This window comes from Gossypium hirsutum, chromosome A08 (assembly GCF_007990345.1).
Source record: "Gossypium hirsutum isolate 1008001.06 chromosome A08, Gossypium_hirsutum_v2.1, whole genome shotgun sequence".
Lineage (NCBI taxonomy): Eukaryota > Viridiplantae > Streptophyta > Magnoliopsida > Malvales > Malvaceae > Gossypium > Gossypium hirsutum.
Genome location: NC_053431.1, coordinates 132,903 through 160,220, shown reverse-complemented (window position 1 = coordinate 160,220; position 27,318 = coordinate 132,903). Strand labels below are relative to the sequence as shown.

General features: G+C 35.8%; 3 protein-coding genes, 1 non-coding gene and 1 pseudogene across 6 annotated transcripts; 1 reads left to right on the top strand and 4 right to left on the bottom strand.

The window, feature by feature from the left end:
* Positions 1 to 1,056: 1,056 nt before the first annotated feature.
* LOC107938424 (ethylene-responsive transcription factor RAP2-7) lies at positions 1,057 to 4,616 on the top strand. 3 transcript variants are annotated; one of them, XM_016871573.2, is made up of 9 exons: positions 1,057 to 1,978; positions 2,107 to 2,132; positions 2,254 to 2,284; positions 2,383 to 2,470; positions 2,559 to 2,704; positions 2,849 to 3,000; positions 3,091 to 3,221; positions 3,386 to 3,496; positions 4,011 to 4,616. In XM_016871573.2, the coding sequence occupies exons 1-9, from the start codon at positions 1,482 to 1,484 to the stop codon at positions 4,221 to 4,223; spliced, it is 1,395 nt and encodes a 464-aa protein (XP_016727062.1). In that variant the 5' UTR covers positions 1,057 to 1,481; the 3' UTR covers positions 4,224 to 4,616. The 3 variants fall into 3 exon arrangements, with proteins under 3 accessions (XP_016727062.1, XP_016727063.1, XP_040931406.1); XM_016871574.2 differs by lacking the exon at positions 4,011 to 4,616 and having other exon boundaries at positions 1,063 to 1,978; positions 3,356 to 3,404; XM_041075472.1 differs by lacking the exons at positions 2,849 to 3,000; positions 3,091 to 3,221; positions 3,386 to 3,496; positions 4,011 to 4,616 and having other exon boundaries at positions 1,063 to 1,978; positions 2,559 to 2,708.
* A 1,251-nt stretch (positions 4,617 to 5,867) lies between these two features.
* Positions 5,868 to 12,255, bottom strand: LOC107938422 (uncharacterized). Its single transcript, XR_005900004.1, has 14 exons — positions 12,069 to 12,255; positions 11,413 to 11,511; positions 11,134 to 11,261; positions 10,889 to 11,042; positions 10,692 to 10,801; positions 10,384 to 10,467; positions 10,234 to 10,285; positions 9,987 to 10,078; positions 9,659 to 9,791; positions 9,275 to 9,357; positions 7,696 to 9,199; positions 7,193 to 7,306; positions 6,320 to 7,110; positions 5,868 to 6,241 (listed from the first exon to the last, which is right to left on the bottom strand). It is a non-coding gene; the product is annotated as an uncharacterized protein (transcript).
* Positions 12,256 to 13,627: 1,372 nt separating this feature from the next.
* Positions 13,628 to 16,252, bottom strand: LOC107938416 (subtilisin-like protease SBT4.3; annotated as a pseudogene).
* A 540-nt stretch (positions 16,253 to 16,792) lies between these two features.
* LOC107938417 (subtilisin-like protease SBT4.5) lies at positions 16,793 to 19,792 on the bottom strand. The gene is made up of 10 exons (XM_016871561.2): positions 19,697 to 19,792; positions 19,531 to 19,622; positions 19,324 to 19,415; positions 18,982 to 19,228; positions 18,405 to 18,894; positions 18,229 to 18,323; positions 17,934 to 18,149; positions 17,738 to 17,849; positions 17,441 to 17,654; positions 16,793 to 17,370 (listed from the first exon to the last, which is right to left on the bottom strand). Exons 1-10 carry the CDS (start codon positions 19,790 to 19,792, stop codon positions 16,820 to 16,822), a joined length of 2,205 nt encoding a protein of 734 aa, XP_016727050.1. The 3' UTR covers positions 16,793 to 16,819.
* A 1,448-nt stretch (positions 19,793 to 21,240) lies between these two features.
* LOC107938435 (serrate RNA effector molecule) lies at positions 21,241 to 26,759 on the bottom strand. The gene is made up of 12 exons (XM_016871602.2): positions 26,245 to 26,759; positions 25,350 to 25,462; positions 24,728 to 24,785; positions 24,466 to 24,540; positions 24,289 to 24,363; positions 24,160 to 24,207; positions 23,939 to 24,007; positions 23,034 to 23,834; positions 22,897 to 22,945; positions 22,555 to 22,802; positions 22,301 to 22,477; positions 21,241 to 21,634 (listed from the first exon to the last, which is right to left on the bottom strand). Exons 1-12 carry the CDS (start codon positions 26,652 to 26,654, stop codon positions 21,574 to 21,576), a joined length of 2,184 nt encoding a protein of 727 aa, XP_016727091.1. The 5' UTR covers positions 26,655 to 26,759; the 3' UTR covers positions 21,241 to 21,573.
* Between the last annotated feature and the right edge of the window lie 559 nt (positions 26,760 to 27,318).

The window sequence follows — 27,318 nt, the reverse complement described above, 5'->3', positions numbered from 1 at the left end:
ATTGGGTAACGTTCTTAAATTTAATGTTATAATAGTGTTTTTTTAATTTTTAGTTTTAAGAATAAATTTAATTTTATTTGTTTAATTTTAAGTACAAAAATATGACATGCTAATTTATATTTCCATAGTCCAAGGCAATCCCAAATGATAACTATTTATAAATTATATATGACAAGCTGAACAAATTAAGTGTTTTTTTATTATTTTTAAAATTTATAATTTAAATAATTTCTAGATATTTTAAATTTATTTTTAAATTTAACAAGTTCAACTTTACGATTAAAATAATTTCAATTAAAGATGACAAAGAAAAAAAGATTTGATGAATTCTAATCGAATCGATTGAATAAGGTCAGTTTCTTTTCTTTTCTTTTTTTTAAAACTAGGTTTTGGGAAGAGGTAAGTTTAATTATTCAATTAATTTTGTTAAGTTGTGTCGGGTTTAGGTAAAACCCTTCGCAAGACAAATTTAAGGGCTAGGCAAGGGCCTTGACCGCAAAATGGTAAATTACTAATTCAATCCCCTCATAAATAATGAGATTATAAATTAATATACGGTAAATTTATATTTTACCTATATATTTTAATCATTAAAAATGATAAATTATATGTTGAGCTTTTAAAAATTTATAATTAAATTTTGACCTACTATGATTATCATTATATCATTACATATAAAATTAGTTTAAAATATACTGTAATAAAATTTATATCAATATTAGCTCAAATATAATTATATAATTAATAGTATATTTAGAAAACAAAAAAAATATTTTTATTTCATTTTATTTAATAAATATTTTAAAAATAAAACATGTGAAATATGTAGTCAAGGTTTGATTATAACTTTAATTTTTAAGACAAATAAATTAATATTTAATTAGATTAATGTTGGAAATATATTAGGTCGGGGCGGGTAAAAAACCACTCCGCCCCGCCAGTTTGCCATAATATCTAGGTGGAATGACTGACAAAAACAAAGAACGGGTAACCGGCGAAACCGGTGTCCGAAGAGAGAGAAAATGTTTATATATTCCACTTTAAAAGTTTAGGTCCGTATTCTGTAATGTTCTCTGCTCTCATACGCCCGTCTCTTCTCGCTCTTTCTCTCTCTCTCTCTCTCTCTCTCTCCTTTGTTCATGGAATCAGCTAGCCGGCGATTATCTTTTTCCGTTTATTCGAATTGATCGCCGAGTAATTGATCAATGGTAGCATCATTTTTTAAATTCCTTTGCTTTACAACGACGCTGTTTTCATTCTCGGTCTCCCGGAAAGAGAGAATCTCCAAAGTTTTTTTATTTTTATTTTTGTAATTCTTAGCTTTGGTTCAGTGTTCTGACAGTATCCATCTCTCCCCGTTGGATTTGATAACTTTATAGGAAAAAAAATATGATTTTGTTTTTTGAGCCGAAAAGTTGGTGATTTTTTACTTCAATTTTAAAGGGGGTCAAAGCTAAGTTCGGCAACAAACTTAAGACGAAATGCTAGATCTTAACCTCAATGTCGGGTCGACTGAGTCGGCTCAGGACTCAAACTCGGCGGCTCCTTTTAGCACCGAGCGTAATGGAGATTGTGGAAACCAAATGGACGAATCCGGAACCTCGAATTCGTCGATCGTCAACGACGATGATGAGTCGTGCTCCACGCGCGCCAACGGAGATGCGTTCACTCTATGCTTCGACATACTTAAAGTCGGAAGTGGTGGAAATGACTTCCAAAACGACGACGCAGACGTGGTGGTTACTAGGGAGTTGTTTCCGGCGACGAGAGTCGGAATTTCTGAAGGGCAGAGCTCGGGGAATAACAACAAATGGATCGATCATTCGTTCGAGAGAAAAGAAGCTGATGAGTCGCTGGTAATACGTCAACAACCGTCACAGACGGCGAAGAAAAGCCGTAGAGGACCCCGTTCTAGAAGCTCCCAGTATCGAGGAGTTACTTTCTATAGAAGAACTGGAAGATGGGAATCCCATATATGGTAATTTTTCATCTAATTTAAGGGAAATTTCTGATTGGTTAATTTTCCTTTTTGAATTTTGGATTCGTTCGTTAATTCGTTGAAATCTAAGGTTCAATTATATTAATTGTTATCTGCTATGATTTCAGGGACTGCGGGAAACAAGTATATTTGGGTATGTATACATGTGATTGGTTAACTTTGTTTGTAATTTTCTTGACTACTTTTTTAATAAGGAGATGAGTTTTTTTTTTTTTGCTTTCCATTTTTGGATTTTATTCATCTTTTTTTTCCAGGTGGATTTGATACTGCTCATGCCGCTGCTAGGTAAATCAGGGGGAAATGGTTTCTTAAATTTGATTAGAATTTAGAGTAGCCTTGGGGTTTTCTTTTTTGTTCTGAAATGGTATGTTAAATAAATTCAGGGCCTATGATCGAGCAGCTATTAAATTTCGAGGGGTTGATGCTGATATCAATTTCAGTGTCAGTGATTATGAGGAAGATATGAAACAGGTTGGAAATTTGAATAGCATTATATAGAATACGGATTGTAGTGATTGTTAGTTCAGGGCCTTACTCTGTTTTCCTTTGATGGCTGTAGATGAAGAATCTGTGTAAAGAAGAATTTGTACACATACTTCGTCGACAAAGTACTGGTTTTTCGAGGGGAAGCTCGAAATACCGAGGAGTCACGCTGCACAAATGTGGCCGATGGGAAGCACGGATGGGGCAATTCCTTGGCAAAAAGTAAGCATACTTGTTCATGGAAATTCCAACTTTGTATTCAACTTATTGTTTTGAGTTCTCTTGGTGTCGAACTGAGAATCAGTTTTTCTTGAATGTAAAAAACAAATCTATGATGCTTATTGGGGATGTCGTTTCGTCTTGTAGGTACATATATCTCGGGCTATTTGACAACGAAGTAGACGCTGCAAGGGCCTATGACAAGGCAGCTATCAAATGTAACGGACGGGAGGCAGTTACCAACTTCGAGCCGAGTACATACGAAGGGGAGATCATCTTTGATACCAGTACTAATGAAGGTATTATATGCTATTGGTAGTATTAATGTTGTAAATAATCTTCAAATCAAGGTTGCTTGTGTGATACTTCTCTTGTAATTTGTGTTTCAGGCAATAGTCACAATCTTGATCTAAACTTGGGAATATGTCCGCCTGTTGGCAATGATCCAAAGGAAAATGAGCAGCAGCATCACCATTTCCATTCTGGCCCTCACGACGTGCACGAGGGGAAGAGTTCGGGGGTAACTTATGAACCCGACTTTTCTAATATGTTTGATTACAATTAGAGGATTAGGATGGGATGGTGTTTTGCTGTTAATCTTTAGCTGGCTTTAAGAAATACGCATTTATGGCTTGTTTATTGACCCTCTTTTAGCTCGATGGTGTATATGATTGGCTTGTGTAGGCGGAGAACCCTGCTGGTGCAATAGTCAGTCCGGCTTTCGAAAGGCTAACCGAGAATTCAGATCAACCTATTTTGTGGAGAAATGTATATCCTAGGTTCTTTCCTAGTGAGGTAAACAATAACAACTTGTACTACTTCCTGGTCAGTATGTTATAATTTTGAGGGCCTATAAGTTAATATTAATCTCAAGATCTTGATGAGCTAGATGTTAAAATAAATGATTAGTGGGTAAAAGTACCATAGAGGCCACTGTAATAGGAGTTAGATTGCATTTTGTCTCTTCTACTAAAAAAAATGGGTAAATTAATCATTATACATTAGATCAAAGAACAAATTAGAGTTTTCTGTTCAAAGTTTCATTTATTTGTGCTATTAATAATTGGCATGCTTGATGGAATTACAGACAATAACACGTGTGTCACGTGTATGCCAGCGTTTTTAACAGTAAAAATGGATGGAGTTTTTAATAAGATTAGTTTACTCTTTGATTTAACATATATAAACAAATTTACTCATTTTTTAAGTAGGGGCAAAATGTAATTTGACTTATGGTACTTTTACCATGATTAGTGTTGTAAAGTGTTTGATGGATATAAGGTAACACAATTTGGAATTGTTTGGGCAGGAAAGAGATTGGGCATGGCAAATGCATGGTGGTAGGCCAATGCCACCACTGTTGCCCGCTGCAGCATCATCAGGATTCTCGTTCTTGGCTACCCCTCCCTCTGCTGCCATTCTTCCCTCCAATCTAACGACTCCCAGTTTCCACTTTGCCACCCCCACTGCCACCACTGCCACTCCTCAAATCTATATTCACATGGAGGAGCCACCACCATAGCCTCATTTTGCAACCTTCACCACGAAATGTTGTTAAGGTATTCAATACATGATGATTTGTTTACAACTAATAAGGTATGCACTGGTTTTTATTGATTACTGTGTGGGTGATTTGCTTTAAACTGTGATTTTATATATATACGAAGTTTAGTAGAATATTGGAGAAGAAGCAGTGGGAAGATATTTTGTTTGGCAAAGGCAAAATGATTAGTGTGGCCAGGCATTGTCATCTATTTTGTGGGGGCATCCATTTTGATTGGTTAAATAAGTGCCACGTTAACATAAATTGATCAAAATTATAATAATATATTACATCAAACTGTACAACACCACATTATTTTAATTGTCTTTTGTCCTTTTTAAGGAAATTTGAGGATGGATGGTACACTTCTCATCTTACCATAATAATTTCCTTTGTTTTCTTTTACTTTGTATTGTCAAATCAATCACAATACGCCCATAGCTATCATCACTATGCCACTCATCTTACAGATTTTGTAAGATACATAAATATTATTTGTTGAATGCTAAAAGTAATTGTGGAATGATATTTTTATTATGATCTAACGGATTTCTTAGTGGAAAATAAAGATTTAATAATAATTGAATTTTGAAGAAAAGGAAACCTTAAATTCGAAGACAAGCATGACTAAAATCTTAAAAGTGAAGGGCATTTGGGTGGAATAATTTTATCAAATTATGTATTTATTTTTTAGGGTTTTTCTCTTAAAATTAATAGACTAAATTTCAATTGAAATCTCAAAAAATAATTTCATATTATACATGTAAAGTTCCAATTGAATCCAAAATTCCTATCACATTTTAAAAAAAAAATTCAAAACTGTGAATAGAACATGATAAATAATAATTAGACTATTAAAATATTAATAATAAAATAAATCGATTGATAAATAAAGAAGAAAATAGAGTATTATTTTGTATTGTAGACAAACTAAGAATGTAAAGTGGATTTGTTGCGTGTGGTATTGAAATGTGACATTGTGTGATGATTATACTCTAAATTTTAATGATCAAGCAAGCGTCATCAAAAGCGGGAGTAGATTTTTATTGTGAAGAATCACGTTTCTTCTACTTTTTGTTTTATGAATGATGAAATGATACAAGGGGACGATGAGATAAGATTGATGGGATGTAATAATGTCTTTTTAAGGAGACCAAAAAGGTCTTTTCAACAACAACCAGGTTGCTTCTTCTTATGGTGGAGGGAATCAATAATAGAGAGAATGTTTTGCCATTCTTATGTTCGACTTGTACTTACCGTTTTAAATATACATACGTACAATTCCAAGAAAAAGAATGGCAGCTAAACCCACGCAATCTGGGATTTGCTTAAACATACTAATCAAGCATTATGCTTCCTCTCTAACATAAAAAAGCAAGCCCCAATACGCCGTAACTTTAGTTCCCTTTCCATATATATATACTGCCGCCAATATGACATTCTAATGCTAAACACTTTGCAAACTTCATTAACCTTTTTTCTTTCACTCATTTCCATACAATTTGGCCCACCTTTTTATGCTTCAATTTAAAACTCTCATCTCAAAGAATAAATGTGAAATCTACTTCATTTTCTATTAAATAAAAAAACCTCCATTAGCTTGATTTAAATTTAGAATAGAAATTAAGCTCAAAATTCGAGTCTTTGAAAAGCTAGTAGACTCGATTACACCTCTATCATAGATTAATCTCAATGTGCATTCTTAAAATGGAAGTAGGGAATCTGTGACGTGAAGGATCATTATCCATATACAAGCATGAAATATTTCAAAGAAACCTATTAATAAATTAAATAAATATCTTATCTATTGAGTTGTAACCGAATAAGCAATGTCAATTTTTACTTGAGAGGGTAGTAATTCCTATCAAAGCATTCAGCATCAGGGGAGGTTCAACCTGGCAGTTAAGTAATGATATACACCACTCTGCAATACAATCAATTCATATTATTATTACTATTATCCTTATATCAAAATTTTGCAGAAGCTCTCACTTCACCTGCAATATTCCAAAAGAACAACTATCAATTAACACCAAGATGGATATATAACCTTTGGAAGGGATACAAGTGCATACCAGTTATGCCCGGGGGGCCGGGGGGGGGGGAGATTCCTCATTTACCTGCTAGCTTTTTGGCCCAAATCATGGACAAATGATCCTTCATAAGGCTGCCCAACAAGATCGGCTACAAATCAACATTACATCCCCAGCATGCTATCAAAAATCGCATAAAACCATTCTACTTCTTTGCAGTACCATAGGACTGCAATTTGAGTAACAACATGATTCCAACAACAATCACATTCCGAATGTCCTGTTATACAGATCACCTGAACTGGGCATCCTGTACTTTGAATCTTCATAACTGGAATAGAACTTGTTAAATCCCAGTCTCTCGTTTCTAAGGAGCTCCGCCACACCAAGATTGCTTCCACCTTGAACATCATTCCATCCATCCCAATGACCATTTGACATGTGTGAATTTCTTGACTGTTGGAGAGACAACTGTGCAAATGGGGACATGTTGTTCACTTGTGATTGATCCATAAGCCTTGAAGTAATTCCATATGAGTCATTAAGAGAAGAAAAGTTATCTCCAATATCATATCTTAGGTTTTGATGACGAGAAAGAGACCTCTGCATCAATAGTTGAAGCCTGGCCTCATCATCAAGGGGACTTAACTGTGGTTGAAAATTTGGTCTCATGTCTAAGCCTGCATTACTGAGGTCTCCTTGATGTCTACCCTTACCAACTGCCAAAATTGCTGGATCAATAAATTCTATGTCTCCAGGGCCACCAATGCCAACACTTGTCCGAGCCTGATATGAATTTCTTAACAGGGATGAAGAGTCCATCAAATGATTTTCTTTGACAAAAAAAGGCAGACGAAGTCAATATGTAGTCTAGGAACAGCCAATGTGAACCAATAAGTAAAAAAGGGATCTCACCAGATACAGTGTCAAAGACAGGGTCTACTCTCTCATGATAAGAAAAACCAGGAGGTGGTGCCTTGCTAGGAACAGAAAATCCAGGTGGGGCTGAAATTTGAGTTCTTGAAACTACTACATGACATCAAATAAAGCATAAGTAAGAACTAAATCTAAACCAGACTCAGAGAGAAATCTAAAAATGAAAATTATATGAGACATGAAACAGTGCCCCTTGTAGACAGAATGATTTCATATACAAAACAACTCGCTTCATATAATCAGAAGTCAGAAGGAAAAAAATAGGTTAGGCCATGATGGCGCAGTGCATACAAAATAAAAAATCTAATTATAATAGCTATTTTATCCATGCTAATAATGTTAAAGATCAAATTATGAGAATGCCTACAATCTATAAGCAACATATACCACTCAACTCAACATTCAGACTGCAACAACAAAGCTCATTCAAGTTCATAGCATAGTTGGACATAGTAGGAGCAAGGAAATTCCCAGACACTCACCAGAAAGCTTATTAGAAGAGAAAACTGAAGGACTGCTGGTAAATTTGTCAGAATCCTTAAAGTTACGGGAAGAAAAACCATTTGAAATCCCAAACTTATTTGGATAGAGATCCCTGCTTTCTGCAAAATCTTGGCTAGAAGGATGGTTCCGTAGCATTTGCCCAAAACACCAAATGAGGAGTCAGCATCAAATGAATTGTATTTGGAATCCTCCTGTCTTGCAAATAAGAATCTGGACTGATTGTTATTCAGTGCTTTCCACGAACTGGATAATTTGAGAGAATTGGACTCCTTGTCAGTGTCCCCAAGCAATTTAGCCAAGTTCTGTGGTGAAGTTAAGGATTCATCCCATGTATCAAAATCTAGTGACAATATGTTTGAAATTATGCTGTTCTCTCCTGTATCTTTGCCAGTATTGCACTCAGCATTACCGAGTAATTTCCCCATCTGCTTCCCTTGCTTTTCATTTAAAAGCGGAAGGAAACCTCCAGAGGTAATATCAGAACTGATACCACCGCATATGTACTTCTCAGGGTATTCATTTGACAAAGAAGAAATACGAGATCCATGAGGATGTAAATTGTCACGAACTTTATTATCTACAAGGGGAGTATCAGCATTCATATTAACAGCACCAAAAGTCTCACTATGTTGCAAGGAATGGGCCCTGGAATGATTTGATAAATGGAGCGAAACTGTTGAATTTGGCAAATAACTTGAATGGCTAATTACTTCTGGATCCTTGATTCTTTGATTATCAAAAGATAATACATCTTCCTCTACTTCGGAGCTTGTATTTTCCACTACTTGAGTTTGAGTTCTCCAATCAGACTGCTCTTGTGAAATACACACCCCATTGTGAGATGTCATAGATCTACCAGCAACTGGTAAACTTAAATGTTCTGAATAGAGCTCAGTACAACATTGTTGTAACCCCTGACTACTAGGTGAGTTGCTTGATCCATTACCAGAAGCTGAACTGCTAGGTCTAACTAAATCAGAATGTCCATTCAATAGATTCTTGTCTAAGGTCAATGTTGACATATCAGAGCACAAGCTCTGTATCTTCCCATCAGCAGTGGAAGTACTCCCTACTTCCCCAACAGGTGAAATTAATGATTGCTCATGATCAAAGACGGAGTTAGTAGCAGTTGATGGTACATTAGCAACCTGGTCATTATAACTGGATGCTGGTGGGCAAGATAACTGGCTGCTCAATGATTTAGAAGCAGAAACCATATCAGGTGATGGAGGTTTCTCTACTGCGAAACCAGCAGTCTGTTGTAAAGGTTTTAACAAATCAGGTTTACCCTTCATACTCATAGAATGAATCTCATCAGATGACTTCTTTCTAGCATCAACATGTAATGTACAAGACTGATTTGTGTTTGTTCCTGCAGATGAAAATGGTATTGTGTTGCTATCTATATCAGATTTCAGCTTAGAAGGTCCATTGGAACAAGCTAAAATGGTCGATTGTGGCTGGTTTAAAGCCCGCATTCCCCTGGCAGAACAATTTGGAATTTTTAGCACCAGCACTAACATGACAAAGTGTAAGTAAACAAATTAAATGACATACCATGATGCTCCAGCAGGAAGAGCAATGGATCTACCAGAGCTTCCATTTGGGGAAGAACATCTAGAAATGCTCACCGTTGTATTCTGTACGTATACAAAATAACTCTCAAAGTCAAATTCAGGAGACAAAGCCATGCATAAATGGCACACAATCCATCTTCACCTCAACCCACAAACCATATTGTTTGAGAAATTCTTCTTGCAATGATCGAAGAAGAAAAGAAACTATTAAGAATCTAACCATTAGGAGGTGTACAGATAATAAGTGTTAAAAAGGTTTGCTTGCAAGCAGATAACTATTTCACTATTTCCTAAATTTACATCCAATAATTTAACTTGCATTACTTGCTGTTTTTTTTTGGAAGTTGAAAAAACATGAACTTACATTTGGAGCACTTCTAGAAACAGATTTTGCTGCAGAAGCAGAACTATTGGGGCAGTAATCATCCACTGGCGGAGGTAATGTATTCCCAGCACGCCGTTGTATATTGTTTGTTGCACCAGTTATTTGTTGAACCCTATTCCTTTAAACAACTAAGTAAGTGCATTAATCATCCAAGAGACAACATGCATTTGTTTGAGTCAGAAAGCGTACAAAAGTTTATTTTCTTTATCTCACAAAGAAAGCTACATCATCAAACTCAACAAATATAAAACAAAAAAGAAATAGAGATGGCAGCTATAACTGAGTAGCCAACCCAAAATGAATATACCTTGTGTATGCTGATATAATCTCATCTTTTGTGAAACTATCCTCTTGAGGACCAATCTCGTGCAAATACAGACAATCAGGATTGTTGCAAGGCTGAAACACCCCCCCCCAAAACAAAAAAAAAAAAAAAAGAAAAAGAAAAAGGGAAAAGAACAGAAAATCGCAATTACATGTGATGTATATTCTAACCTAGTTGAAATAATAATCTTCAACCTATAAAACAAAATAACTGAAAACTGCTTCTAAACATACCATATTCTCAGCCATGCATGACAATACTTTGTGGTACCAAAGCATGCCCTAAAATTAAATGTTCCAAGTATTAGAGATGATAATCAAGAACAAGTAAGCATCCAACCACTAACAAAATTTAAAAGTTGCATAAACTATTTTCATACTTTAATGGTCTACCCTCCAAGACAAACCCATGTACAGACTGGATACAGCGAATTGCTTCCTCTTCTTTTGAGTAAGTAATATATCTGTAAACCAGTGTAAAATATGTAAGTTGGAAAAGAAAATTCTAAATAACAGAACCACAAAGGAGACAAAGAACAAATCTTCAAAATAATAAGATAAATTTTCCTTACTGAAGAAACCAAACCAAATGATAAAATATGCTTCTATTAAAGATCCAACACATGAAAGAAGAATGCCTTAATATTAGGCAGATTTAAAACCAAATCCATGAGATATCTACACTTACACACTACATGTATTGTTTGAAAATTGCTGAATGACACCAGCTGCAGTCCGAGACATGGACACTTTAAGAACTTTCCCATATTGGCCAAAATATTCTAGCTGTTGGAGAAGCTGCACACAGAGATGCATGTTTAGGTCATGATACAAGGAGAACAACTAGTTTGAGAACATGCGCAAGAGGAAAGAATGAGACAGCACATCTTCATCTGCCAGACCAAGTGGCAACCCGACTATGTAAACAAGATTCCTTTGGATAACTCGCACACTGCTCAGTTGCTTCCTTCCTTCAGATGATTTAGCCTTTGGCTTTTGCCACTTCATTTTTCTCTCTGAATTATTTCCAACAACCAACCTGCTTAAGGGGGAAAACTTTACACGTGAGACAATGGCAGTTAACTAGTGCAACATCTTTAATGAGAATAAAAAGTGGAGAGCTTGACAACCTCTCACAATTAGCAGCCATGCCAACAATCTTGTCTTTATCGTAAACACTACGACATGCTGGACACCTCCCCTCTGTGTTATCCTTCTCAGCCGTATCCATTATGTGATGCCAACACCAAACACAGATCTGCCACAAAGAACAGATAGAAAAGAAACAAGACATGATAAGGGCTATTGCACACATTAAGTCTCCTCTTTTTTCCCTCTTTCTGTCATGCTTAATATCTCATTTCACATCATTTTCATAAAAGAGAATAAAAAGTGAATTTGCTTGAAACCTCATAACCACATTTGCAAGGCTTGAGTTGCTGATCAGTCAAATCCATCTCCTCAGCGCAAAGGGGGCAGGTCTTTTCTCCCTCGTCACTCATGATTACCTGAAACCCCAAAGAAAATAAATAATCAGATAAAGAAAAAAAAGTACTAATGATATACTCTACAAGCACAGCCAGTGATTTCTCGATTTATCATTACAAAAAGGAATTTTTTTTAAACAATTCGCAACCTAAATGGACGCTTCATTTAGATAAATAACAATTATACCACAACCAAATGGAACACTTCATTTTAGATAAATCACAAAATCGAACCCTAAAACCTGATTCCTTACATTAACTATAACCCCCCCCCCAAATTCCAGGGAAAAAAATACAGTGGTCATCAAAATAAAGATGGAATTCTTAGCAAACCAACAAGCCAGAGTCACCCAATAAAGAAAGAAGCTAAAACAATCGAATTCCTAATCGATAATTTACATGCAATATAATAAATCGAGAAAGTAAAGCAACAAAAAAGAACAGAAAGACACCGAATGAGTTAAGACTTGGGAATTCAGATAGGATAAAATGAATGGGGGTTCGTAAAACAGAAATTAAATAGAAAAAGTGGGAAATGCAGGAAATGAAAATTAGGGTTTGGGAAGGAGAGGACTTACAGTAAGGGTGGAGGATGGGGGGGGGTCGATAAGAAGAGGAATCTATGCAGATGAGATTGTGCGATAAAAAGAGAAACAACAACCAACAGCAACACCAAAACCACAAAGCAAATGTAGAGAATCGAACACAAGAGAGGCTTCTTTTGGTCTTTTTCTCTTGTTTGGCTTTTTTGGCTGCTGCCTTTTTATTTTTATTATTTATTGCATGTGATAAAGATTTTTTTTCAATTTTAATTTAGTACATAGTTGATATATTATTATTAAATAATTTTACACTATACATTTTATTATTTATTATATATTATTGTTTGTATTATCAATTTGTGGTTTATAAGAATTTTAGTATATTTATATTTAATTTCTAAAGTATCATGTCTCTTTACGTTACAAATTTAATTAAAAATTTACTAATATACCCTTTTATATACAAAATCAACTATATTTTTATTAGGACATTATTGTATTTTTATATAATATATAAAAACTTAATATGATAATATTTGAATTTCTTACACAACACATTTTAATAGATTTTTATATAAATTTTTAATAGATTTATTTATTATATAATTTTTTATTGCTATGTGCAGGACACGTATTTCAATAAAAATAGTAAAATATATATGAGATTATTAAATTATAAGTAGCTTTATGTTTTGATTATTTAATTTTATAAAATTATAAAATAATTATTAAATTATTTAAAAAAATTTATTTAACTCACCAAACTATTTAAAAGTTTTAATCCAAACCTTTAAAAACGGTTTAAGCTTATGCCTGTCATTGTGGAGTTTATAGTTATGATCGGTCATTCCAAGCCTTTTTCTTATGCATATCTATATATAATTGTGATATCAAGTAAATTTGGATGAAAAAAAGTAATGATTTAACTAACTATTAAATTTAAAAATTTTGAAATTACAAGGACTCGTGACAAATATGACTTTTTTATTATTATTTTTTGGTTAAAATATATCATAGCAAATGATAAATTTGTAATTTAGTTTTTATACTTTTATTTTTAAAAATTTAGTCTCTCTATTTTCTGAATTTTAAAAATTTAAATCTAATTATTAATATAGTTAATTTTTTGTTTGTGACATTTTAAAATAATAATAATAATTACTTGGAACTAATTTAATTAAAAAAAAAGAGGGTGTAATAAACTTTTATTTAACAAAATAACATTAGAAGTGTTAATTGACGGAGTTGAATTCTGCGGTGATTTGTAAAAAGAATATCGAGAAAATGCAACAGACAGCAGAACTAAATTTAGGAATAATGGCACGAATAGCCCCTGAAAGTTATCTGAACTTCCAATGTGATTCACGTGCTTCAAAAATTTTAATTTTGTACCTAAAAGTATCATTCTGTTAACCATTACAGAATAAATTTTAGGAATACAAAATGTAAACAATAATATTAATAGGTTGCAATAAATTGAGTATTACAACTATAACATAAACCAGAAGCAAAAACAACATCAGTTTTCAGTTCAATCACGGGATTCAGACATCCTTAGGAAAGAGCTTTTGATATGTATGAATGACAATCGAACTTCAAACATTATGATTGTCATCTGACCATGAAAATGATGCAGACACCATTAAAAAAGGTTTCAAAGTCTTTCCTGTAACAGTAACATTGTAAGACTTCTTCTCCATTAAAGACTTGAAAGAGAGAACTTGAGAAACCACTTTGATTTCAAGCTTGGAGTTGTAAGAGAATGTTGCAATGTAAGTAGATATTGCTACACCAACATTTGTTACTGTTCTATAGAAATTGACTCTAAATATACCACCTACTGGTATTGCAGCTGTTAATGTAGGATAGGTGTAATCTCTTGGCAACGTTTTTTCAGGACACGAGCTGTTATATCCTGTTACTATTCTGATGTTACCTTCATCATATCCAATGCTACATAAGAATCTTATGTTGTCACCCTTTACGGTGTCATATACAAGTCCGTGGTCGATGGCTTTTACAGGGTTGACATGTCCCGATCCATAAGCAAATTCACCATCAGGATTATTCGATGGATCCATTGGGAAAGCTACGGCAAACAAGTAAAAGAAAACAATGGTAAGATCAATAAACAAACGTGTGTTACGATAACGGCAATGAAAGGTTACCAGTAGTCAAAAGAGCAGATCTAATGGCCGAGGGAGACCAATGAGGGTGAAATGTATTACATATGCGACCACACCGGTAACATGAGGACAAGACATGGAGGTTCCTGATATTATATTGTATTTAACTCATCTTCTATCAGTTGTAGTCGTAGAATGTGAAGCGACCGTGAATATGCAGTCAAGATGTCACCACTGGGTGCATCTCTATCGGGCCGCATTTCTTTAATATATCTGCTACATTATAATTAGGTCCCTTTGAAGAGAATGAAGCAACTATAGGAGCTGAAGAATCTTTAATTGTTTCACTTCTTAATATTTCTGCTTTAGGTTCTCTGTGACACAAGGAGGAAAGCATCAGTTTCGGTTTGCCGAATAAGATCTAAAAAATTGGTTTTGGATGTCTACATGGTGGAATTCATGTAGGACTTGACAGAATCATATTTGTGAATGATTAAAGCTGAAAGCAGACAATGGGACAACAAATGAAATATTTGTCCATGGAATTGGTGTAATAGGTCCCAATGCACCGGCATTATAAGCTTCTTTGTCGCATAGAACAATCTTGTTCTCTACCAAACTTGTATCCAGGCAACCAGGGTCGTCCACCCTGAAAAACACTAAAGAATCAAAACATTTTGCTTATGTCTAAATCTTTTGTAAATCAATGTCAATGGCAATAACCGAGCAATGCTCTCGTGGCAATAAGACGTTGCTTGTAGCCCATAAACCAATGGAACCTTTGTTCGGTTAAGACTGAAAAAGTTAACTGAAAATCCCTGATTGCATAGAGGAAACCATTACTATCATGTACAAAAACTATATTATTCTAATTCAAGTGTGAGTATCGGCTCAGTTCTTATGGTTAGAGTCGTTCCATCCCCAAGAACAACCTTGTCGATGAAACGGCGATCAATTGTGCTTGCAGCAACAGTAAGTATCCATGGTGCTACAATTGACACTGTTTGTTTCCCTAATGTACCACTATTGCCTGCAGATTGCACGACAAGTATTCCATTCTCCGCTGCATGGAAAGCACCAATGGCTACAGGGCCACTGTAGAATTCAGACACAAAGATGATCCTAATGAACTGTTATAAGATCAACTCATCAGCAACGGCATCATCAAAAGCTGCCAAGATGTCCTCTGAATTACAGCATATACCATTGCATACTTTATATGCAGCAATCCTTGCTGATGGAACCCTCCTCTTGCGGTTCCTTCAGCAAATCCATAGAAACTAGCATTTCACTATGTTGTTCCTGGCTGCTGTGGATGCTGTATGTGATCCATGACCCTCTGTATCCCTGGCAGAATCTGTGGTGTAAACTCGAGCTCTGATAAGCTTACTGAAAGATACGTACCAAGTCATTATGAGGATCAGGGACACGAATAGCGGTCTGAGATTGGAAATAGTGGAATATGTTTACTTGTTACAAGTGAAGTTTTGGCCAACCTTACAAGCTCCCTTCCAGTTTTGGGTGGTGGAACGAATCCTTGTCGCTGAAGCTGTCCTACTCGGGCCAGATTCCTGTATCAATGACACCAACAATGACATTGCTCTCCGTGGCATTATGTTTAACAGTTTGATTGAGTCCCAAGAATTCCCATGTTCTTGTTGTATGAAGGTGGTAAACTTTACTTGGAAAAACCGAAACCACTCCTTTAAAGCCTGCATATAACGGCATTGTGAAAACATATCATTAAGGAAATGCCATTGAGCTGAAAAAAAAAAAAGACAGCTCTTCTTCTACCACTTACTTGCAAGTTTCTTTGCCTCTTCATTAGTTAGCTTAGCTGCAAATCCATTGAAGCTCCTTTTGTAACTTCGGATTAAGTAATTTTCCACAGAGCTGCAGAGAAGAAAAAAAAAAACGGATCGATCATCATACTGATGGACCCACACATTGGTTTAGGCATCAAAGGACATCCTCTAAAAAAATGGCTTCCTACCCGTGTTTAGAAAGTGCTTGAAGCATATTGGAAAGGTGAGATGAAGCAATGTAGTCTCCATCAGGAAGTGGTCCCAAGTATGCAATGTAAACCTGCATCATATATGATGATAGTCATCATCGCACAATATTATAATTCATGAACCAGTTCCATATAAACATTCTTAAAAATAGTTGTCTTTCTATCTTCATGTATAGCACCAGAGCGAAGGCTTACACCAACTGTGATAATAAAAAAAAAGTCAAGAAACACCAAGAAACTTGATTTTGTCATTTTTTTCTCTTTGTTTGATAGTATGCATAAAACAGAAATTATAACTGGTATTCATAGTGAATTGGAACATATCTGGAAATTTTACTCATACCATATATGATTGTGATTTATGACAATTCCAAGATATATTTTTCACTATCTAATAACACCATTCTCTCTGCTGTATTTGTTGTATATTTTTGCAGCTGATCTGATTATGTTTGTAACTTAAACGACAAAGGAATCAATTTATAACTTCATTTTTCTTCTGATTCACTCCACTGAAAAATCTGGGGTGTTGCAAAATTCATGTATTGGGAAAGTTTGTCATAGAAAAATGTAACTTATATTTTATTAATAGATTACAAGAAATTGACTGAACAAATAAAAACAGAATGCAGACTCAATCGTGTGACTCAAACGGCCCTACGGACACCTTCATATGTGTGAATAACGATTGAACTTCTAACATTATGTGTACCATCTGACCATATCAATGTTGCAGACACCATTGATTGTTCACCCAAAGCTTTTCCTGAAACAGTAACATTGTAAGACTTCTTCTCTGTTAGAGACTTGAAAGACAAGACTTGAGGAACCACTTTGATTTCGAGTTCCGACAGGGTAGCGATTGTTGCATTGTAAGTAGATCTTGCTACACCAACATTTGTTACTGTTCTATGGAAAGTGACTTTGAATGGCTTGCCTGCTGGTACTAAAGTAGTGAGTGTAGGATAATTGAAATCTCTTGGCAGCATTTTAGTATTGGTTTTAGGACAAGAGGTGTTGTTTCCTGCTATATTTTTGATGGAACCTTCATCATATCCAATACTGCATAAGAATCTTATGTTGTCACCTTTTACGGTATTGTATACAAGTCCAGGATCAATGGCTTTTACAGGGTTGATATGTCCTGATCCAAAAGCAAATTCGGCACCTTGATTCCTCAGTGCATCCATCGGAAAAGCTAGGCAAAAGAAAACAAATGTAAGATCAAAAACATGACATATGTTACAATAATGGCAATGAATGATTACCAGTAGTCATAAGAGCAGATTTAATGGTTGAAGGAGACCAATGAGGGTGAAATGTCTTAACGTATGCGGCTGCACCAGCAACATGAGGACAAGACATTGAGGTTCCTGATATTATGTTGTATTTAACTCGCCTTTTATCTGTTGTAGTTATCGATGGTGAAGCAACCGGTGAATATGCAGCCAATATATCCACTCCTGGTGCACTTATATCGGGCTGCAATGCATTTACAAAACTATTTAGTTTACCCTAAAAAGGCAAAATAACGATAAAATCCGAGTTCTGGGAGAAATGCATGCCTTTAGAATGTCTGGTACAATGAAATTAGGACCCTTTGAAGAGAATGAAGCAACTATAGGAGCAAATTTATCTGTAATTGTTTCACTTCTTAATATTTTTGCTTTAGGTTGTCTGTGACACAATGAGCAAAGGCATTAGTTTTATTTTACCTAACATATGACAAAGTAATGACCTGAACCATCGATATGTACATACTTGGTGGAATTCAGGTAGGATGTGACCGAATCATAGTCCTTGGAGCTTAAAGTTATAGCAGGCAATGGGACAACAAATGAAACATCGTTGGATCTATATTTCGTAATTAATCCCAATGCACCAGCATTGTAAGCTTCGTCTACACCCTGCATGTCATCGCATAGAATGATCTTTTTCTTTACCAAAGTTTTATTCAGGCAATTAGGGAGACACAACCTGAAAAAGGACCAACAATGAGTCAAAGATGCGGCTTCAATCTGAATCAATCAAAATGCAGCTTGTCAATGGAACTAACCGAGCACTGAACTCATCACAATCGGATGATGCTTGCAGCCCATAAACCAATGGAACCTTTGTTCTATTAAGACTAAAAGAGTTTATTGAAAGCCCCTGCTTGCAAAGAGGAAACTATTACTATCAAGCAAATAAACTACAAGAGTCAGAGCAATTCAAGAGCGATATAGTTCTTACAGTTTGTATCTTCCCATTCCCAAGAACGATCTTGTCGACAAAATGGCGATCCGTTGTGCTTGCAGCAACGCTAAGTATCCACGGTGCTACACTTGCCACCGATTGGAACCCTGCTAGACCACTATTGCCTGCAGATTGTACAACAAGTACACCTTTCTCGGCTGCATGGAAAGCACCAATGGCTATTGGGTCCAGGTAAAACTCAGACGAACTTTCTGGTCCTAATGAAACTGATAAAAGATCATTTCCATCGGCAATGGCATCATCAAAAGCTGCCAAGATATCTTCTGAAGTACATCCTGTATCATCGCATACTTTATATGCAGCAATCCTTGCTGATGGAACCCCTCCTCTTGCAATGCCTTCAGCAAGTCCGTAGAAACTAGCATTCCTTACATTGATCCCTGCTGCTGTGGAAGCTGTATGAGATCCATGACCATCCATGTCCCTGGCAGAATCTGTGGCATAAACTCGAGCTCCAATAAGCTTCCTGTAATATAAGTACTAAAATATCATTAGTAAACAACAAACATTGATTCAGGGATTTGAATAACAGTCGGTCCGATTGTAAATTTACTTGTTACAAGTGAAGTTTTGGCCACCCTTACAAGCTCCCTTCCACTTTTTAGGTGGTGGACCGAAGCCTTCATCACTAAAGCTATCAGACTCAGGCCAGATTCCGCTATCAATGACACCAACAATGACATTACTCTCGGCAGTAGCATTACGTTTAGTAGTTTGGTTGAGTCCCAAGAAATCCCATGATCTTGTTGTATGAAGGTGGTAAACTTTACTTGGAAAAACAGAAACCACTTCTTTAAAGCCTGCATAACATAGCAATGGTGAAAACATATCATTAAGACAATGCCATTGAGTTGTATAAATAAATAAAAAAGACAGGCCTTCTTATATAACTTACTTGCAAGTTTCTTTGCCTCTTCATTAGTTAACTTAGCAGCAAATCCATTGAAGCTCCTTTTATAACTCCTGATTAAGTAATTTTCCACAGAGCTACAGAGAATTAAAAAAAAAAATCAGATTCGAAATAAATAGGTGGTCCAGAACCGGACCGAACCTACATACTAAGAGGGAACCAATCTTGATCATTTCCGATTACAGGTCTTACCTGTGTGTAGAAAGTGCTTGAAGCATAGTGGAATGTTGAGATGTAGCAATGTAGTCTCTATCAGGAGCAGATCCCAAGTATGCAATGTAAACCTGGATGGCCACATTATTAAAATTTAAATAATCAGAAATTCATTTCAAAGATATAAAAAACAGACAATACTTACCTTCCTATCATCGTCCACAGCACCATGGCAAAGGCTTATACAAAGCATGAGAATCACAAAAATGTCAAGAAGCAACAAGAAACTTGACTTTGACATTTTCTTTTTGCTCTTTGTTTGAGAGTATGTATAAAACAGAAATCATAAGTGGTATTTTATAGTGGTTTCAAAAGATTGAATCTGATATCCCCATTAGCTGGAGTGTTTAATATTTTTTGATTCCATAGCTACTGGAACTTTGGAATGTATCTGTCAAATTTTATTCTTACCATAAATGATTTTGATTTATAACCATTTTAGGATTATATTGTTTTATTGAGTATTTATTGTGTTCAGTATTCAGGGTTTAGTTTCTTAGTTGTTGGCAACCAGAAAATGGTTTAATATAGTGAAGGATTGTTTATATTTTTGCAGGGTCATAGTTCAGCTACTGTGGAAGGCAGCATTTGTGATTCCCATTGAAGGTGTGTGTTATATGTTGGAACGTAACATGTATAGTGATTCCAGCACAAAAAAATTGTAGATCATATGTTCATTGAGCTTACAACAAATGCAGATTTGGCTTTGCAATGTTGGAATAAAATGCACTGCTTGGTTTCTACATGCTTTTCTGTTCATTTAGTTAGAGCATAGCCAGGGCCAGCAATTGTATATATTTTATCGGAGGTCTCAGCTTGTAATGTAAGAGATCATTGTAAATATATATCCCAATTTCAAGTCTATTCAATCTTATTCTTTTCCAGAGTGATTGTAATAAACCAATTGCATTTGTGAAATAACTCCGATGTAAATCTTGATTACTAGCAATTTTATATTGACACACGTGAGTAGACACTTATAAATTGATAAATTAAAAAAAAAAACTGTAAATGGAGAGATACCTGTTGGTCATTGTATAAACAAGGGGAAAAAAATAAAAAAATCTACTCAATATTTCCAAGTTTGAGATATGTTTTATACATTTGCGTTGGTGGCCGATTTGTTTCATTTTGCTATGGGAACTGATAGCATGGCTTTTGCTGTAGTTTTAGTACCGTTTTGGTTTTTAACCATGCATTCCAGCTTTAAGACAAGGAGAAGAGAGAAGTAAAATTCCAAGTACCGAGGTATACATTTGGGAGCAGCTTTCGAATGTTGTTGTAAGCATCCTTTGCCGTGTGATGAATATGGGTCGCTCCATTCCCTTTTCATCTTTTTACTCGTATCTATGGCCTCTCTCACCTTTATGATTTACTTACATAAATTGTTGTTTGTTATCTAATTCATTTGTGATGGAATTTGACATTTTGCAGAGTGAAACATAAGCAGAGACTCTAACAGAGAAGCTTACGAAATAAAAGGCGTTGATGGGATTGGGAGACAGGTCTTAATTACAATATGGACATCAAATGGGAACGAATAGCTAAATTACAACACCATAACACACACCTACACAAATATTGAATACATTTATAGGGAAAAAAAACCTTAAAAAAAGGGGAGAAATGAGTCATTGCCATAACCGGTATTTAATATCCTAATCCTCAACCACTGACATTCCAAAAATCTCAACAAAGAGACCAATTTTATTATCATAAGTATGAAAACCTTAGCTCTTTTTAACACTAGGAAGATCAAAACAAAATATGCGCCTATCCACTACAAGTCCATTTTACAAATTTGCTTACCATTTTATATGCCACCCAATGTTCATCAACATCACCTTTTCAAGTTAGATAAGACGGGGTAAAGGATAAAGAGGATTGTTCGCAGCAATTAATCTCATTAGTGAAATCAAAGCAGCAGAATACCTCTTCATTACAAAGGGAAGCAGCTATTGTGCACCCGGCAAGATTTAAGAATTTTCATCATTGCTATTCTGCCACCTCTATTTCTAACATCTACAAGCTCCTGTAGTCTATTACGGTGACTTCATCCTCCGGTGCATCTAGGTCCTGATAACTGCATGAGATAAAACAGGGCAAGCTTTACTAACCTTGACTGTGCAAGAGAGTCACGATCAAGCAACTAAGATAACATTTGCAATCTTTCATCTAACTGATACTAAATCATTTAAACGCAAAGTGGAAACCTTATAGTGTCCCTAAAGTCTTAAAAATCCAAACACAGAACATTGTACCTCTCAGTCTTTTAAACGATGAGAAAAAGTGACTCCTCTAGTTGCATTTATCAGTATAGGCAATCAAAATTTGTGGGACCAAAGAAACCATGGGTCAAAGAGGGGGGGACAGATGAAGGAACATGATGGCCTTCGGGCATACAGTGATGTCAATAGAGATTTCAAAAGGCAAGGGAATTGTTGATCACACACATGTTACCAAATCATAACACCGTTTGATATTCTGTTAGTTACATGGGACAACTAGAGCAACTTCATGGTTTATAAATAGCAAGTTCCCACCTCATTTGGTTAAATAAAAAAAGGATACGCAGGAGCAATAGCATATATAGGAACACCATTATACAGTTAAGATACAATTTCTGAATTTACCCAAATCATGAAATTTAGGAACACAAAGCAAATTGTAGAATACTGTATTCAAGCAGACAAGTAGCTGAGGTCAAGCCCTGCAAGTAAAATAGCTACAACATCTCAAGCAAACTTACCTTCGCAGACGCCGAGGATCCTGTCGGAAGCCAGGAGGCAAAAGAAAGGGGGTTGGTCCACTTAAATTAGGTCCAGAACGTCCACTTCTACCATTGCCTTCAAAAGGAGGAGCACCTCGCTCTCTGAACACTTGCATTGCAAGTTCAGGTGGAGCTGGAACAAAGGGCCCCAATGGACTGCAATTATACACATATAAGCCCTTGAGAAAATACTAAACTAACTACCACTACTTGTAGAACAGCATAAGACCTACCCAGCACCAGGAACTGGCATCAATACTGGCGGAGGTGCAACATCTGAAGAAAATGGAGCTGCAACATGCATCCCTTGTCCACCAAAAGCATCAAAAATTGGATCATTACCATTCCCCCCATCAAGACCATCATCGTTCAATGAAAAATCACTTGTTTGAGGGATGTCAGATCTATCACGTTCTCTATGTAAGTCACGGTCATCTTTCAAGCGATTTTCCAATATTTTACGTCTCTGAGGCTTGTCCTTCTGCAAGAAGAAAAAATTACAAAGCAAAAAGGGAAAACTGAGGTTAAATAGCAGTAACAGCAATGATAACATCAAAACACCAGCTGTAGCATACCGGTATAGATTGCTGCATAACAGGTGTCCCACCAGGAGCATCTGGATCACTGGAATGGCAACAATGTATATCTTATTGAAATATCCTTAAAATAAAAACTATAAAAATCAATATACTGCATGTAAGACCACACTTACTTCATATAATTCTGGAAATAAAGCTCTTCAGACACTTTAGATGTTAGCTCCACCACAAGCTCCGGATGTTTGAGTTTAAGATGCTTGTGCACGAATTCTGCAGCATGAAAGAGCTTTGTGCAACCCTTAGCACCACAACCATACTTCCAACCATACTTTTCATCCCTAATCTTCCGGACAAAAGGATTGAAAGCTTCAATGGCAGCAGCATCTATTTTGTCTTTAGCAGTCATTAATTCCAAAGGATCCTGACTCCTCAATCTCTCTTGCCAGTGTGAGTCAAGTTTCTTTTCCCACTCAGATTCATTGCTAGTCACATCAGATCTCTTTCCCTCTGCTCTCACATGCCTAAGACCCTTAGCTTCATTTGTTTCAATCATCCCATAATAATCCAAGCCATGGACACGCCACAAGTAAGTTATAAGAGTATCTAGAAGCTCAACACCTTCCAAGCCTTTCACAGTCGTCAAGCCACGTACAATAATCACTGGGCCAGTCAAACTACCATGAGATTTATCTCTATTTATTTTGTTGTTGTCGGACCCCCTTAAAATATTTTCCTCTATTCCTTTTTCAGAGTCCAGTTTACATACAAGGCTCTGTGCTTGCTCAATGTCAATCTCAATTCTTCTAGGATCCGCACTGACAGGGTGAGCCTTGGGAGCAGCAGAAAGATCAGTTTCTTTAGCAGGTCCTCTTCCATGCCACCTTCTTTTCCCACCAACTTCAGCTTCATCTTCAGAATTAGGATCACTTGTCTGGCCTGATTTATTTGATGACAAGGCATTGACACTAGGATTTCTGCACCACAAACATTTATTACGGGCCAGCAGCAGGAAAATAATATGCAAGAAGCCAGGTTGAATACGCATGTAAGATAAGTGTACATGAAATGCTAATCTTACAAGTCCAATGTTCCACTCTGCAGATCAAGCAAAAAGTCCTTGACAACTTTGCGTGCAAGTTCATTCCTCCTAAAGAAAAAAAATCCCAAAAAGATGAAGAAAAAACCCAACAATAGAATCCATCACTTACACCATAATACAAAATGCAGGGCAGAGGGGGTCATCAGCTTACTAACAAATTCATTAACTGTAACATCATGATATATGCACATAAAACTAACCTTTCAATAACAGTGACCAACTTTATTGGATGATATTTGTCTCTCAACCTACATGCATAAGCAAGACTAATTAGAACAATGAGCTGAGGTGAATAGATTGGCAGGTATTCAGTACACAATGGGACATACCATTCCTCATCTTTGTGAGCATCAAAATATGCTCGTTTTTGGGTAGATATATACTCTGACTTGTATTCTTGATACCTACACAGTAAAAGGCTACAATTACTTAACATCCAACCCTTTTTAAGCCACAAGTTCTAAACAAGATAAAACTGAACCAAAAACATAATTCCTCATTAGTACCTGCGCTCAGCTTCAGTTGGTAGTATATCATCCTCAAGCTCTTGAATAAATTGCTTGTATGACATCAATCCCTCTCTGAAAATTTTAATTATCATGTCATATTACTGAATGAGATCAATAAAGATCCAGCAACCAAATGATAAGAGCAATTTTGGGATCAACCTCAATTAAAAGAGAACCTCAATGATGCCGGAAATACAGTAAAATAAAATAATTCAAACCTCATTTAACACAAGAGCTCTAGATGAGATGGAAAGCTAACCTTTGAGCACTCCCTGAGTAGGAAGCAATGCCATAACCACCATGGCCAGAATCCCAGTCTGCAGAAGCAACATCATTTGGTAAACAAAAACTAAACAGCACTAATGCATAAATAGAAAAGATGGATAAAGAATTTGTTCCTTCTGCATTATACAATAATGCAGCATCACTTTATGGAATTTTAGAAGGAATACACCTACAAAGTGGTAGAGTCATCATTAACTGCAATAATGCATCATTTCATAGAAAGCCAAAATTACTTTGATCATATGCATCTCAATACCTTCCAAAATGACACAATCAACTAGGAAAGGCAAAAAAGGATACCTAAGAACAAAAGAACAGTTTTCAGTTTTGACTATCCAGTTATCATAATTCTCCATATGAAAAATAAGTAATTCCTAACCAGAGAATTTGTTTGCTATTTGCTAAAAAATGAATTCTCCACAAGATTAACATTAAATATAATCATTAACTGTAATATAACCTTTTAAGTATGGTGATAATAAGTGACGAGCGAAAAAAAAGGGATGCAAATACAGAAGTCAAAATAAAAGTGATCAAGATCAGCAATTGAAGTTTTAAGGAAATTTATAGTTGTTAAGCAGTTGCTAGGAAATAACCATCTTCATGGCCACCAGAAGAGCGACCGAAGTACCGGCCATGAGGCCTTTCATCAGGGTAACTGGGTCTTCCCATTTCACGATCATATCCACCACCATAGTTGTTCCGAAACCTGCATTACCAAAAGTGTTTTACAGCGTCAGCAAGATTTGAATATAATCAATACAAAGAGATGAGGGAATATGAACATAAACAGGACAGAATGAAAATAATGAACCATAGTTATATATTAGTAGGCTAATTAGATATAGAGAAAACAGAAAGAATGATCTTCTCTCAGGTAAGGTTTTAGTAAAAACAAAAGATCAATGTCAGATATTCTCAGGCAGTCCGGTATTTTGCAAAATATGAAAAAAGGAAGCCCATTCTAACTTTCACAAACAAGGGCTCCTCGTAATGTCAAGCACTGCTAAGGAGGTAATGAATCAAGACCGAAATAAATATGTGAGATTCTTAATAAAGAAAGAAAGACAAACACTTAAGCACCCTCCATGGACCATAAATATAATAAGGATATTCTGGTCCAACAAAAAAACACATCTTCCAGAAATACTGACTTACAAGTTACAAGTTACGCCATGGACCAAATTTTTTTCTCCTGTATACAAGGCCCCTTTGCAGTTTAAGCGATAGCCATTAGCATTTGTTAGAAGTGTTTTGCATTCAATTTAGCCATATTGTACAAAACTTTAGAGGCCTATAACTTAAAGAATATTTCCTTCTTGAAGTCTCCCGTGTCTTAATCTTTCAGCTAATGAACTTGCGTACTTAAATCAGTCAACAAGAACACCAAGTTTAACAACTAGCAAGAAACAAGCCCATCATATTTAGCATACAAAAATACCTACAGGCTAAGGCAACATAAAAACCAATAGTTCAAAAATAAAATATTACCTTCTATCTCCAGGTCCAAACCCTCCCCTAGGACTCCCTCTCCTGCCTTCGTAGCCTCCATCCTCCCGCCTAGACCTCTTGTATGGCGGAGACCTCCGCGGAGGAGGCGAATGTCTCCTATCCCTGAAATTCAACGGCGGTGGCGGAGGGCTAATGCTACCTCGACGCCTCTGATCTCTCTCCCTAGGAAGAGGAGGTGGAGGAGAGCGGTTACGATCGTAATAGTCACGGTCTCGTCGCTCACGCGAGTCGCGGTCGCGGCGTCGATGCGGAGGCGGAGGCGGGGGAGAGGAGTTGGGATCATCAGATGACGGAGGTTGTCTGTTGTTATGGTTATTATTGGTGTCTTTACGGTCTCCACCGGGGCGACGGTCGAGGGAATCGACCGGCATGTTTACGACTTCGACCATTGGGGACAGTAACGGAACCCTAGAAGGAGAAAATAAAGACAAAAAAAAAACTCCCTCCTTTTTCTTGAAAAAGTTTGCGGGGACGAGGGTCGAGTCGCAACAAAATGAAATATTAGCCAAGCCGGTCTAGAAAATAAATAAATAAAAGGGTAAACTGCAAAAATAATCACCCAACTATGTCTTTTATTTTATTATGGTTACCCAATTATTAATTCTTTTAATTTAATCACTAATTTTTTTGAAATTAAATATCTTATTTACAATCCCCTAGTTGCAGTTAGAAGAGGGATTTTTATTGGTCTCTCAATGTTTATAAAGTTTATTATCTTAATTTGAATTTTAAAAAAATTAATAAAATTAACGTTAATATTTATAAAAAATTTCAATTTAATTTTAAAATTAAAAAAAAATCATTTTAGCTCTGATGAGCACATCAATTTCCTTACTGTTCCTTACTTCTCAACTATGCAATTCTTTCTTAAAAAAATTTCAAAGAAGAAAAAGAAATTTGTGGGAGTTGTATCATACAAAGTTAGCTTTTGGTTTACAAATTTGGATGTGAATCTTGAGACGATTGATATGATTTTTTTTTTAATTTTTAAAATTTTAGATTTAGAATTGAAATGATAAATTTTGTAAATATTGAGAATTAAATTTATTGAAT